General features: G+C 39.0%; 2 protein-coding genes across 5 annotated transcripts in view; one reads left to right on the top strand and one right to left on the bottom strand.

Moving 5' to 3' along the window:
• Nucleotides 1–12,466, top strand: LOC117906121 (tRNA modification GTPase MnmE). 2 transcript variants are annotated; one of them, XM_034819079.1, is made up of 11 exons: nucleotides 1–325; nucleotides 417–721; nucleotides 1,202–1,340; nucleotides 5,640–5,761; nucleotides 5,915–6,118; nucleotides 6,669–6,728; nucleotides 7,651–7,789; nucleotides 8,590–8,708; nucleotides 9,355–9,576; nucleotides 10,350–10,536; nucleotides 10,970–12,466. In XM_034819079.1, the coding sequence occupies exons 1-11, from the start codon at nucleotides 115–117 to the stop codon at nucleotides 11,053–11,055; spliced, it is 1,794 nt and encodes a 597-aa protein (XP_034674970.1). In that variant the 5' UTR covers nucleotides 1–114; the 3' UTR covers nucleotides 11,056–12,466. The 2 variants fall into 2 exon arrangements, with proteins under 2 accessions (XP_034674970.1, XP_034674971.1); XM_034819080.1 differs by lacking the exon at nucleotides 10,970–12,466 and adding an exon at nucleotides 10,753–10,857 and having other exon boundaries at nucleotides 17–325.
• Nucleotides 12,266–12,799, bottom strand: part of LOC117906120 (acetyl-CoA carboxylase 1-like) — a 15,911-nt gene continuing 15,377 nt past the window's right edge. For all 3 annotated transcript variants that reach the window (XM_034819076.1, XM_034819075.1, XM_034819078.1), the window contains exon 32: nucleotides 12,266–12,743. In XM_034819076.1, coding sequence (XP_034674967.1) covers nucleotides 12,687–12,743 — 57 coding nt within the window. In that variant the 3' untranslated portion in view covers nucleotides 12,266–12,686. The remainder of the gene's footprint in view (nucleotides 12,744–12,799) is intronic.

Genomic DNA, 12,799 nt, shown 5'->3' on the forward strand with positions numbered 1-12,799 from the left:
TTCGCTTTTTGTAACTTGCACACACATAATCCTGTGAGACAGACTCACCCAAGGTATGCTTTCATCTTCACATAAATTATAAATATAGATGTGAGAGTATGAATTAAGGCAAAAATGGGGCATCTTCCAGCGATCCGGCATCTCATCAGTCATCTCCACATGTCTCCAAGGCTCTCCTCATCATCACCAACCACAAGATCCTCTTTACAACCGCTCTTTTCCATCCCTACTTTTCAAAAACTATATTCCCTCTTCCCTCCCTCTCTTAAACCCTACCACACTCACTCCAAAACCCTAGTACCCCATCTCCACCTCACCCCCAATGGTAAGTTGGTAGCCGCTCCCTCTCGCTGTACCTTTAATTCATACCTACACAGGCGGAGCCCTATCTTGACTTGTTTAAATTATCATTGCAGATACTACGCTGGTTCTGAAGAAAGATGAGCGGTTGGGGTCGCGTTCCGTTAATCAGGAGCATATTGAGGGCACTAGCACGACCACAATTGCAGCCATTGTGACTTCATTGGGGGGTCCTCCTAGTGCCGTGGGAATTGTCCGGTTATCGGGACCAGAAGCAGTGGCCATCGTTGCCCGTGTATTCCGTCCCGCTCGGAGGAACAAAGGCAAGACTTTGGGTTCGGGTTCGGGTTCGTGGCGGCCCACCAGTCATGTGGTGGAGTACGGTGTCGTTTTGGACCACCACGGGAATGTGGCGGACGAGGTATAACCAATTTCAATTTCCACCATGGTTCTGATAATTGTCATTTTTTGAACTGAATGCAAAGCAAAAGACTTGGGGTTAATTTCATTCTAATGGGGGTTCATTCTGATTTTGAAATTATAGTTTAGGTTTCTAATTGTTTGAGCTCCAAATGGGCAATGGCCACAATGTATTTTCTTGGATATTTTGCATAAGCTCTAAACTCGCTCTTTGTTCTGTAATTAAGAGAAGTGGGGATTTCATTTTTCTGTTCCTTTTCTAGGTTTTGGTTCTACTGGTTTTGTCGGTGTTATTCTCACTCTGGAATTTCAGTTTGATGCTTCTTATTGATCAAGTCTCCCGTGGGCAAAATGCATCTGATTATAGAGTTTCTTTAAACTATGAAATAAAGTTGGTCCATATCTAGTACTTCTGTTTATAATTTGAGGAAGGGCATGTGTGCGTATTTAATGGGTGTTTGTGAATCTCTTCCTTTCCTAGGTTCTAGCCATACCAATGTTGGCCCCAAGATCCTACACTCGTGAAGATGTGGTTGAGCTTCAGTGTCATGGCAGTGAAGTGTGTTTACGCCGTGTGTTGAGAGCTTGCTTGGAATCTGGGGCAAGGCTTGCAGAACCAGGTTAGCTTTTTTATAGTATCTTCTAGTAACAGAATTAGTTTTTGTATTCAACAGTTAAAATTTTGTGAGAAGTTCAAACTTCAATGAGAGAGTACCATCATTATGAGAAGATTTGAAGTAAGATTTAAGATCATGACTGGAAAATTTTACACAAGATTAAGTGCTAAGCATCAGTATTGGGTAAACATCTATATGGGAACTTGATTTTTTAGGATCTTATGGTAGGATTTCTTAGGATCTTGAAACTCCATCGCCAATTATGGGTGGAAAGGCCTGGTTTGGACTGGAAACCAAGTCTTTTGAGATTTTTGTAGAAAAGTTCAATGGACAGGTGGAAGGTAGGGTTTTGAAAAGAGGCAGAGACTTCTCCTGCTGGATAAGGAGAGGTTCTCTCTTGACTGTTAGAAGTTATGGAAGTTTATTGCAATAACAAAGTTGAAGAACCTTTCTGCAAAGTTTGGATGGAAGGGGGAAGGGTGTACTGTCTAGAGTTGTGAAGTAATGGTGCAGGATGCTTTCTCCAATGTTCCGTGTGCACTGGGAAAGCAAAAAGATTTTTGTTGGTGTTCCCAAATGGGAATTTAAAGGAGGATGTATTACTCCTGCCAAGAAGCTTCATAGCTTGGGGGTATTCTATCCTTCCTAGACGAGTGATCTTTATTTATATATTTAATTTTTTAGGAGGCTCCCCAGCTATGATGGGAAGGCTTATTCATATGAGAAGGGATCCTCAAAAGTGGTGGAGAAGAAGGCACAGAGTGTGGATTCAGCTAGGTGAGAAAGAGGTGAATCAGAGAGTGGAGTCCATGTGGTGTTACATAGTGGGTAGATGGGGGGAATTCTCTAACTAAGCTTTAGGGCTATCTGCATTAGCATGTGGGCCTTCCAAAATTGGCAACTAGAGAGTGGATGTGTGCCTATCTTCGCATAGGGGTGTCCTCATCTTATTTGAATTTGGAGAGGTCCTTGATTTAGAGATGACTCTTAGAAGAGTGCCATGACGCTTTAAAGGCAAAGTGTTGTCTTTGGATAGATGGGCCCTAAAGGTGGGGTGCTTCCAATCAGGGTTTTATGTGAAAGAAGTTTGGTTGAGATTACTGGGGCTACCTTTGCATCTGTGGAACAGAGAGCTATTTAGAAGAGTGAGAGATGCTCTGTGGTTGTGGATGAGGACACTGCTTTGAGGCAGAATCTTCAATGGAAAAGGATCTTTGGTGAAGTCTGATGGGAGGAAAGTTCTGGGTGCAATGTAGTTGGTGGTGAGATTTTTCTATTTGCTGTCTAGCTGTGTTGGGAAATTCCACCATGGTTGTCAAAGGTTGTTTTCAAAGTAGGCAGCAGGGGCATGGATGTTTGGGAAGATGGGGTACATGAGCTACACTCTAGAGAGTAAGTGGGGGAAAGGAAGATGCCAGTGAAAAGGAGAGTTGTGGACATGTCCCAAGCTGAGGAAAAGAAATCTAAAAAGGTTGCTGAAATGCTTCAGGAAGAATCTGAGAAACTTGGTTTAAATGTGACACACAAGCCCATGGCTCACTGTGCAAACAAGGGAAAGGAAAGTGGGGTGGGCGGTAAGTTTTAGTAGGTTGGTTGGAGGGTGTGAAGAGTTATCAACAGTTGGGGGCCCAATCTGTTTCTGGAGTGGCTGGCTGTGTGGGACAAAATAAGAAGGCCTTTCTTTGTGTTATAAAAGAAGAGACCTCCTTTTACAAAGTGATTAGGGAGGCTGTTTGGGCCTGACGCCTGTTGAATGTCAGGATGTAAGCCTAAGTGGCGATTGGTGTTTTCCTCATTCAGGATTGCTTAAGTGTGCCTTGTTTGATTAGAGAAACTTTCTTAGGGTGCCATGGTGCTTTTATTTTTTATTTTTGATAAGCAAGCAGAATATATATATATAAAAAAGGCAAAGAAGCCTCAAGGCATACAGGAAGTATACGAGACTACCACCCCCTTAACAAAAAAACAACACGACCCAAACCCTATTTGGAGGCTAACCATTCCAAGAAACGTAATAGGGAATTCGACTCCATATCCATGTACACTTTAGCCCACCCCCATACATTGTATACAAACGAAGTTTTTAATTTCTGAAAAACCAATACTCCCCCCTTAAAGGCTAGCCTATTCCTTTCCTTCCATATAGACCAGAAAATGAATAACGGGATTGATTTCCACACTTTTTTCCTTTTTCTCCCCACAAAAGAACCTTTCCAACTACTAAGGACCTCCTTTACAGAATTTGGAAAGACCCACTATACACCACACAACGCAAGAATGATGTTCCACAACCCTTTTGCCACTGTACAATGTATTAGTATATGATTGATTGTTTCCTCTTCGCACCCACACAAAAAACACCAATTAGGTAAATGCCACCCTCTTCTCTGGAGCCTATCCAAAGTGAGGACCTTCCCCCAAGTAGCTTCCCAAGCAAAGAAAGCAATTTTGGTTGGAACTTTGTCCACCCAAACATTGCTATGAGGAAAATCCACTCCTTGATTATTTGTCAACACGTTATATGCTTTCTTAACTTTAAACAGACCACCCTCGCCTTTCTTCCAATATACCGAATCATCTTCCGAGTTTACTCTATAATCCCTCAACACAATTAAGAGATTGTCCACCAAGCCCAACTCCCAGTCATTAAAGTCCCTTAACAACCTTAAATTCCACCCTCCTTGACCCACATTCTGGCCCCAACATTCCTCCACTGTGACATTTCTATGGGCAGCCATGGAGAAGAGATTTGGGAAGCCTTGGGACAGCACATTGTCACCGCACCAACGATCAGTCCAAAACCTTATTCTGTTGCCTTTTCCCACCTTGAAAACCATATTTTCCCAACACCAAGTGGACTCCTTCAAAATCTCCTTCCAAGCTCCAACTCCATACACCCCGTTTGCTTTCCTTGTCCTCCACCCAAACTCCTCTTGTCCATACTTGGCCTCAATCACTTTTTTCCAAAGCTCCTCCTTAGCACGCGCATATCTCCAAATCCATTTGCCAAGGAGGGCTTTGTTCAAGACAGCAAGTTTCCTTAGACCCAATCCACCTTTTCCTTTATCCGCACACACCATCTCCCATTGGACTAAATGAACCTTGTTCCCTCCATTGGCTCCACCCCACAAAAAGTCTCTTTGGAGCTTTTCAATCCTTCTTGTCACTGTCTTAGGCATACGGAATACCGACATTTGATACAAAGGTATGCTGGACAACGTACTCTTTATAAGAGTAATTCTCCCTCCTTTGGATAAATATTGACGTTTCCAAAGAGCAAGCTTTCGCCTCATTCTCTCCTCCACCCCATCCCATACGTAAGAGGCCCTATTTGGCGCCCCAAGGGGCAGCCCCAAATAAACAGTAGGCAGCTGCCCCACCCTACACCCAATTTCAACCGCCATTTCAAGAACCCCTTCCACCTCCCCTACCGGAATTACCGTACTTTTGTCCAAATTAATCTTCAAAATTGAGGCTGCTTCAAACCAAAAGAGGATCCAGCTCAGATGCAATAACGCCTCTTTCTTTGCCTCGCAAAAAACAATTGTATCATCCGCAAACAGGAGATGAGTAATATTGACGGCCTGCTCTCTTCCTCTCCTTATCCTGCAGCCTTGGATGAAACCCCCTTCAACAGCCCTTGTGATGAGCACACTTAGTACTTCCATTCCCATGAGAAATAAGTAGGGGGAGAGAGGGTTTTGATGGTGGTCCCTTTGTGTGTGTTTTTGTCATTATGGAAGGGGAGAAATTGGAGATCACTTCAAAGCAAAGTCAGACCAGGCGCTCAAATCCATGTTTTTTGTAATCCTTTGTTGCAAGTTAGGAGGTATCTAGATGGGGATTCTATGTCCATGATAGATTTTATAGATTTGTTGGGGGGCTATGTAAGGGGGGCTTTTGGTTTTTTGCTGCCCCTTCTTTTTTTTTTTTCTTTTTTGCTTGCCACTTGGCATCCTTTCTATACATCTTGAGTACATTGTTGCACTTTATTGAGTATTTTGAGAGCCTATGATGGGTCAATACTATGGTTCTCGTATGTAATTTGTCTTTGTGAACTCAAGGTTGTCAAATTTTAAGCATATTTGTGGATTTTTCGTACGATTTAAGATATTGGTCATATGATGAGTCTTAAGCATGCAGATAATTCTTAGAACCAGCTGAAAGATAAGGAATGCGTAAACAAGAATGTCTAATACCTGAAATAATGAAGTTGCCTTTCGTAAGTGTATAAAATGTTATCTAATACTTAGTCTGATATAGATGTTTATGTTGAATCACCTTTGTTTTATCTTTTTTCAGGCGAGTTCACCCTTCGTGCTTTTCTTAATGGTCGATTAGATCTCTCCCAAGCTGAAAATGTGGGAAAACTAATTTCAGCCAAGTCCATTGCTGCTGCAGATGCAGCACTTGCAGGAATTCAGGTATGTATTCTTTCCTGGAATCTAATTTATGCTGCTAAGTGCTTTATTTCTTGAACTAACCATAGACCTCTGAACACCTGTTGTTATTTTAACTATGTATGTTGTACCTTGTAGTAGAATAAACAGCCATGGATAACACAATTTCTATGACAGGGAGGTTTCTCATCTTTGGTTAGATCACTTAGAATACAGTGCATCGAGTTGCTTACTGAAATTGAAGCTCGATTAGATTTTGATGACGAGATGCCACCATTGGACTTGAATCTCATTATGGATAAAATACATTCCATGTCACAAGATGTGGAGAATGCATTGGAGACTGCCAATTATGACCAGCTACTGCAATCTGGACTACAGGTGGTAAAGAGATTATGTAATACTCTTCCTTGCATGTGTAAAAGATGTTAATTTCTTCATTCATCACATTCTCTAGGAAGAAGCTGATTCTATGCACTGCATTGACTCCCTCACTCTTATGTGGTGCGATTCATGTTTTGTTATTCAACTTTTTTATCTTGGAGGCTTGTTCAACAAAATTTCTCTTATGGGGCCCAGTAATAATGATTCACTTAGTTCCTTCTACAACCTTTCCTCAACCATCACAGCCATGACATCCCTCCTTACAGCCCTATTTCTATAAATGTGCTAAAACTACTACATAGTCTCCTGAATAAATATGAATGTGCTGATTGGGTTTGAACTTCAAAACCTTAGACATGGCAGGTATTTTCTATTGTATCTTCTGGTAGATTTTGTATTTCCAAGTTCAACCCATATAGATGGAAATATCTTTTCAATTGGTATCATTTCATATATGCAATTTGAACTGCCAATGTGGTTATGTCAGTAACATCCTGCTTCCTGTATAGTGCAAATATGAACTTAAGTGGGTTCTTTTCATTTGCAGATAGCAATTATTGGACGTCCAAATGTTGGGAAGTCCAGCCTTCTTAATGCATGGAGCAAAGTATGTTGTAACGAGTTATTTTTTGGTGCTTATTTTTATACTGTTCATGCTTGCTTGATAACTTGAGGAGTTATAATGCATCATTGGCTATGTATTGGAAAATTTTAAATTTATAATATCTCCAACTTTGAGTATTCATTTTAATTTTGCACTCCTAGAAAAAAAGTTAATGCACAAAAGTGCTGTGCTGGAGTTAATAAGTTGCTCTGTGTATTGATGCAAATTCCATGTTATGTCAGCATCAGATACACGACTTTTGTGGAACCTTGTCCACCAAACCACCATACAGAATTACAGCTCTTATGCTAGCATAAGTCATTATATCATTGTATAAGGCAATTCATATGTCATAACTCGTAAGTAGATTTGTCATGAAAACTAAAATTGTTTTTAGAAAGGGAAAATCTAGTACCTGATTCTGCTAGATCTTCCTTCAATTAAAATTAAGTGACTAGGGACCAATAATGATGTGTATGGGGATTGGATTGTTAATTAATAGGCATCTCTAACTAGGAAACCTGTCCCAAAATGTACCTGATTGGGGTTTTGTTACCACAATATCATGAAAGCGGTTTTGCATATCATATCTTTTCTTGATCTATGGCATTTTAGGAGAAAATAATTGTTGGATGTTTTTAATTTAGCATAAATTGTTTTTACTGTTATCTTTATATCATCATACTTTGAAATAGTTCATTTTTTAAAAATATTGCAAATATTAGGATGTTTGGTTTAATTTAATATTAATTGTGATCTTTCTAGCATTTCCCAACCTGCCTAATCATGATTGACCAGAGCAATTTGAATTTGGAGTTGACCTATAACCTGGCCCAACCTACCTAAGTTGCAGGCTTGCCCTTGTTGCATTATGATTTGTACCATGACATCATATTGAACACAATATTTTCTTTGTAGCGTGCAGAGTGAGAGAGCAATAGTTACAGAGGTAGCTGGAACCACACGGGATGTGGTGGAAGCCAGTGTTTCCATTCATGGCATCCCTGTCACCCTCCTTGATACAGCAGGTATTAGGGAAACAGATGACATTGTGGAGAAGATTGGTAAGGCTATCCTTTCTGCAAAAAATTAACACCTATAACTCTTTAAGTTGATATTCTGAAAGGGAGTTGAGAAACCAAGTTATTGTAATTATAATTTTCTGTTTTTGATTAGGATTTGAGAGAATTTATATGTCTCCATATTTAAGTTACCAATGTTTGTTTACATGTTATCTGAAACTAAAATAGATTAATCCACTCCATTGAACATCCGAACAAATGGACAATTTATTTCTTGTTTGTACAATTGCAGCATTTGGAAAACTTGGATTTTTTTTAAACTATCAGGATTAAAATTGATGCAAAGTTTCATATAAAACCCTAGATTAAATAGATTGTTATCAAAGCATGCCTTGGTGAAAAACTCCCATGGATATTCCAAGTTTGGCCTTTTTGTTTGAAATCTTTTAACACATGCAAATAATGGAAACTAAAAATAAAAGCTAATGATTTTATGAAGATGTATCGTAATAACATTCTTCCTGCTTTCCTATCCCTTAGATAAAAGTGATATAGATGCGGCCCAGTCACCATCTATTAACTTACCCACACCTAGGTCAATTGGCTACTTCTTGCCTAGTTAGCTAACTATGTGGTATCCTGTGCATATAACTTGTTTGATTTCCAATCACAAAGCTAATAGACTGTTAATCAAGCATTCTGAAAGTATGATCACAAGCTGATAATTATGTTGGGTGTAAAATGCATTGATTATGTTTGTGTATGTATTAGGATTCATTACCTGTTAGTTTATCTTGCTATATCAATGATGTCTCTTGATTTCTTTGATAATTCTTTAACAGGTGTAGAGAGATCCGAAGCAGTTGCTATCAGTGCAGATGTCATTATCATGACAATAAGTGCATTAGAAGGGTGGACATCACAAGATACCAAACTTTTTAACAGGATTATATCCAATAAGGTTTCACAAGCTATCCATTTTCTCTCTCAACTTTAATACCTAAGTTTCATTTTTCTTTTTTTCTTGTTCTTTTTTTTTTATAAGAATTAAGTTTATTTTGCTTATGAACTCATTGCTTTGTGATGGTTTGCTTTCCTCTCCCTCTATCTGTGTTTGTGCGCGCTTGCATGTGTATTATATATATCATGTATATTTTTATAGCTAATACATCAGAATCTTGAAAAGAATTTCTAGACCAAATTTCCATGTGTTTTTTGGGTTATACTAGTTCACTTTCTAGACCAAATCGGACTCAGGTTACAGAAGGATTTAAAAGAGTATTCATAGAATGCTCTTAGTGAACAAAGGTCACACATGGAAGTTTTTATTAGATTTATTGGATGGTTTTGGAGGAAGATTTCTCATCATTCTTTGTACTTTTTCATGACAATGAAATGTTTGTTTTGGACCAAAAGAGGTCATTCTATCAATACCACCCCAACCTTAGATGATTGGTTGGTATCAACAAATTGAATACATCGACATTCATTTACAGGCATGTCGTCATTATTGTTTTCCTCCATAGCTTAATTTTGCTATTCTATTAAAGGACAAATTAAACTGTCTGTGGGAGCTTACAATTTCTTTCGGTTTTTTGGCAATACAGAAATTTGTTGAATCTTCTACTCCAGTGATCCTTGTAGTCAACAAAATAGATTGTGCTCCATCTGCATGCACCGAATTGTTTATGAAGGGAAACTCTTTCAGTAAGCACATTTTCACTTGTGCAGTCACCGGCCAAGGAATATCAGACTTGGAGTCAGCAATAATAGAGATTGTTGGTCTCAACAAGATTCCTGCAGGGGGGCACAGATGGACTGTAAACCAGGTATACTTCCCATGAATGTGAATTGAGACTTTTTTTTTCCAGTCCAACTGTTTCCTTCTCCCAATGGCCATGACTCCCTGCATTATCAAGTCTATTCATTACTGTGGGGTTTTCTGTCAAAACTTCCGGTTGATAAGCTTCTAAGAAATTTAATTCCGTGTGAGTAGATTGCATACAATGTATTTTTAAGGGACTCAAATGACATACACAGATGTTAAACCATCTGAATGAGCCTTCCAAGATACAATACTTCTCTTTACTTATCAAAAAAGAAAAAGATACTAGTTTGTACCATGATCAAAATGATGCTGGCATAGCATACTATCAACTTAAATACCATATTGCTCATATCATTAATATATGTTTGGGAATATCAAGTATCACATTTGGGTCCTCAACTAGATCTAGGCCATCTAAGCTGCACCTTAATGTTTGGGTCCTCAACTAACATCTAGACCCCTAAGCTGCACCCTAATATTGAGTTCAGTCAAGGAGGTATTCTCCAAAGTGATGTTCTGGATGTGCATGGATTAGAAGGCCATGATATGGTTCATGTTAGTGGGAATATATATCAGTACACAAAATACATCATGCTAAGGAGTCACATTCACCAAAATCTTGCATGAGGCAATGTATCCTGCTCTAACATGTATCCAGTTTGTAATAATATTTTTGAACAAAATGATCTGATTGTTTGGAAAAAATGAACTTAAAATAATTAGAATGGTTTGAGGTTTGATTGATTTATGCGTAATTTATTGATGAATTATCAGAGACAATGTGAACAACTTGTTCGGACCAAGGAGGCTCTTGCAAGGTTGATATCCTCTATAGAGGAGGAAATGCCTCTTGACTTCTGGACAATTGATTTGAGGGAAGCCGCATTGGCCCTTGGCCAGATAAGTGGAGAAGATATCTCTGAAGAAGTTTTGACCAACATCTTTGGCAAGTTCTGTATTGGTAAGTAGACATTGATTGACAATTTGTGCACGACACTTAGTAAATTATTTTATATAAATTGCAAGATCCTGTCTGTATATTACTTTCGAGGGTTGGTTTTGGCAGTATGACTTTCTCCCGCGGACCCTTTTTTTCCTGCTCAAAGCAAAGCCCCTGATTTATGTAGATTTAAAACCATGTTGACAAAATATTGATAGAGGAGAATTTCTTTTCCAGATGAAGCGTCTTTGGCATCTGTTCTTCCATGTAAACTCTAGATGTATGATGAACTTAAAAGCAGTAAAAAACTGTCTAATCGAATAGTGTATGGCAAGTTTCTTCTGCATGGTTGCACTGAGCTTTTCAACTGGTTTTTCTTTGCCCCCCACAACTAATAGTGCCGTATCCATCAATCCGGCTGCTCTGTAAGTCATTGCCATAATCTTGTATTCAGGAGTGGAAATGGTACTGACTAGAAGATTTGAGTGCCAGTTAGAGGTGAGTTACATAGATTCAGTTGGTACCCCACCCACTGAATGACCAGGGCTTGGCATCGTTCCTTAAATGTAAGAATCCTCTTTCGTCCTCAGTTGCCTCAACCACTTGACATATTGGTGTTAATAAAAGCAGAATAGAAACAAAAGAAAATTTTACATACCCTCCCTCGAAACAAAAGAAGTGCCGTAAGCTGTTGACATGTAAGGCATTTTATCTCCATCTCACTCTCTCTCTCTCTCTCTCTCTCGATTATCAGATTATTTAATAATAATGATTTGTGTAGATAGCTCATAGCTGTAGATTATTGAAGTTAGCTACTTGGCATTACACTATTTGAAGGCATTGGAGAGTGGCGAGCGAGAATCGAATCGTATTATTTTATATTGAAGTGGTGCTGGGCGAATCTTTACATGGTTGTCCCTTTATTCCTTCCATGTTTCCTCATATCAATGATCCAAAAATAACCTTTGGGCGGCAACGAGTAATTAATGCTAAGAAACATTAGAGGTTGTAGACATCGGAGGGGGACGGCTAGGAAAACAAATCTTTATATTGATTCCCCTGTCAAAAACAGAACTGTGTAGCTCTCTCCCAAGCAAAATGCGGTTCAACTTTAGAAGAAAATCGAAGGGAGACGAATTGAACGAGCGGAAGAAAGACAAGGAAAGAGAGAAAGAGAAACGGAAAAGAGAAGAAAATGAAAGAAAGGAAAAGGAGAAACAGGAGAAGGAGAGGAGGAAACAAGTGCAGGAGATGAAAAGGAGAGACGAGAAAGAGAAAGTGAAACCGAGGGAACAGAGAAGGAAGGATAGGGAGAAGAAAAGAAAAAAAGAGCACAAAGTCAAAAAGAAAAAACACAACTTGCTCATTTGCTTTGGATGTTGTGGGGATGCATGAGGAATAAGAGTTGTGATGATGAGATCCAAACGCCTTATTTCTATATCACATGAGCATCTTTTAAGTTCTTTGTTGTATGTTTCTTGAAATGTCTGGTTATGTGGGTTTGAGCCCAAACATTTTTCTACTAATGACATTATCATTGGTCTAGTCACATCTGGTCCCTGCCCAACTTCACACCGAAAGGCAAGGAAAGGAAAATATACAATGTGCCCACCATTGTTATTATGCTGTACTCTTGATTTCCATACCATGGATGGAGACCAGGATGATGGTGGCTTCATAAGATAGTAAAAATAAGTTTCTCAAACCTTTGTCACTATGAAGCAGTAAGCTGTACCAACAATATTAGGAGTGGCATAAAACCTCAAGTATTCGTATTCATAAATAAGAAGAATTAGCAGGTCTTACATAATGTCACAAGAACAATGCAACAAGAGAATTATTGATCAACCATCCAGGAAACTCATGAAACAGGCCTCTAAGGTCATTTGATCTCCTCTAAAACAATTAAAGGACTAACTCACAGACTTAACAAAATGTACACTTGTCGTAACAACATAATTTGATCAGAATAGCTCCTCCCACTTCTTCATTTAACCAATGAATTTTTATTTCACCAGTAAAAATCATTTACTGAATAGGGTAGAAGCCTCAACGCAAGTAGCCATTGCCTTCTCACTTCTGGCTGAGGCTGTTAATCTTTTATCGTATGATCCAAGAAACAACATAGGGAGTTATGGATCATACTTGCCTTTGCTCTGCAAATCATTTAATCAATTGAGCACCTTCCGGAGTTCCCCGATCAATTGCGCTCGGCTTGAGGACTCCACCTGCATTGTATTGCACCAATCAGACCAGCTTCCAGGAGATAAATTATTCAATTAAG

Source organism: Vitis riparia, chromosome 18 (assembly GCF_004353265.1).
Source record: "Vitis riparia cultivar Riparia Gloire de Montpellier isolate 1030 chromosome 18, EGFV_Vit.rip_1.0, whole genome shotgun sequence".
In the NCBI taxonomy this organism is placed as follows: domain Eukaryota; kingdom Viridiplantae; phylum Streptophyta; class Magnoliopsida; order Vitales; family Vitaceae; genus Vitis; species Vitis riparia.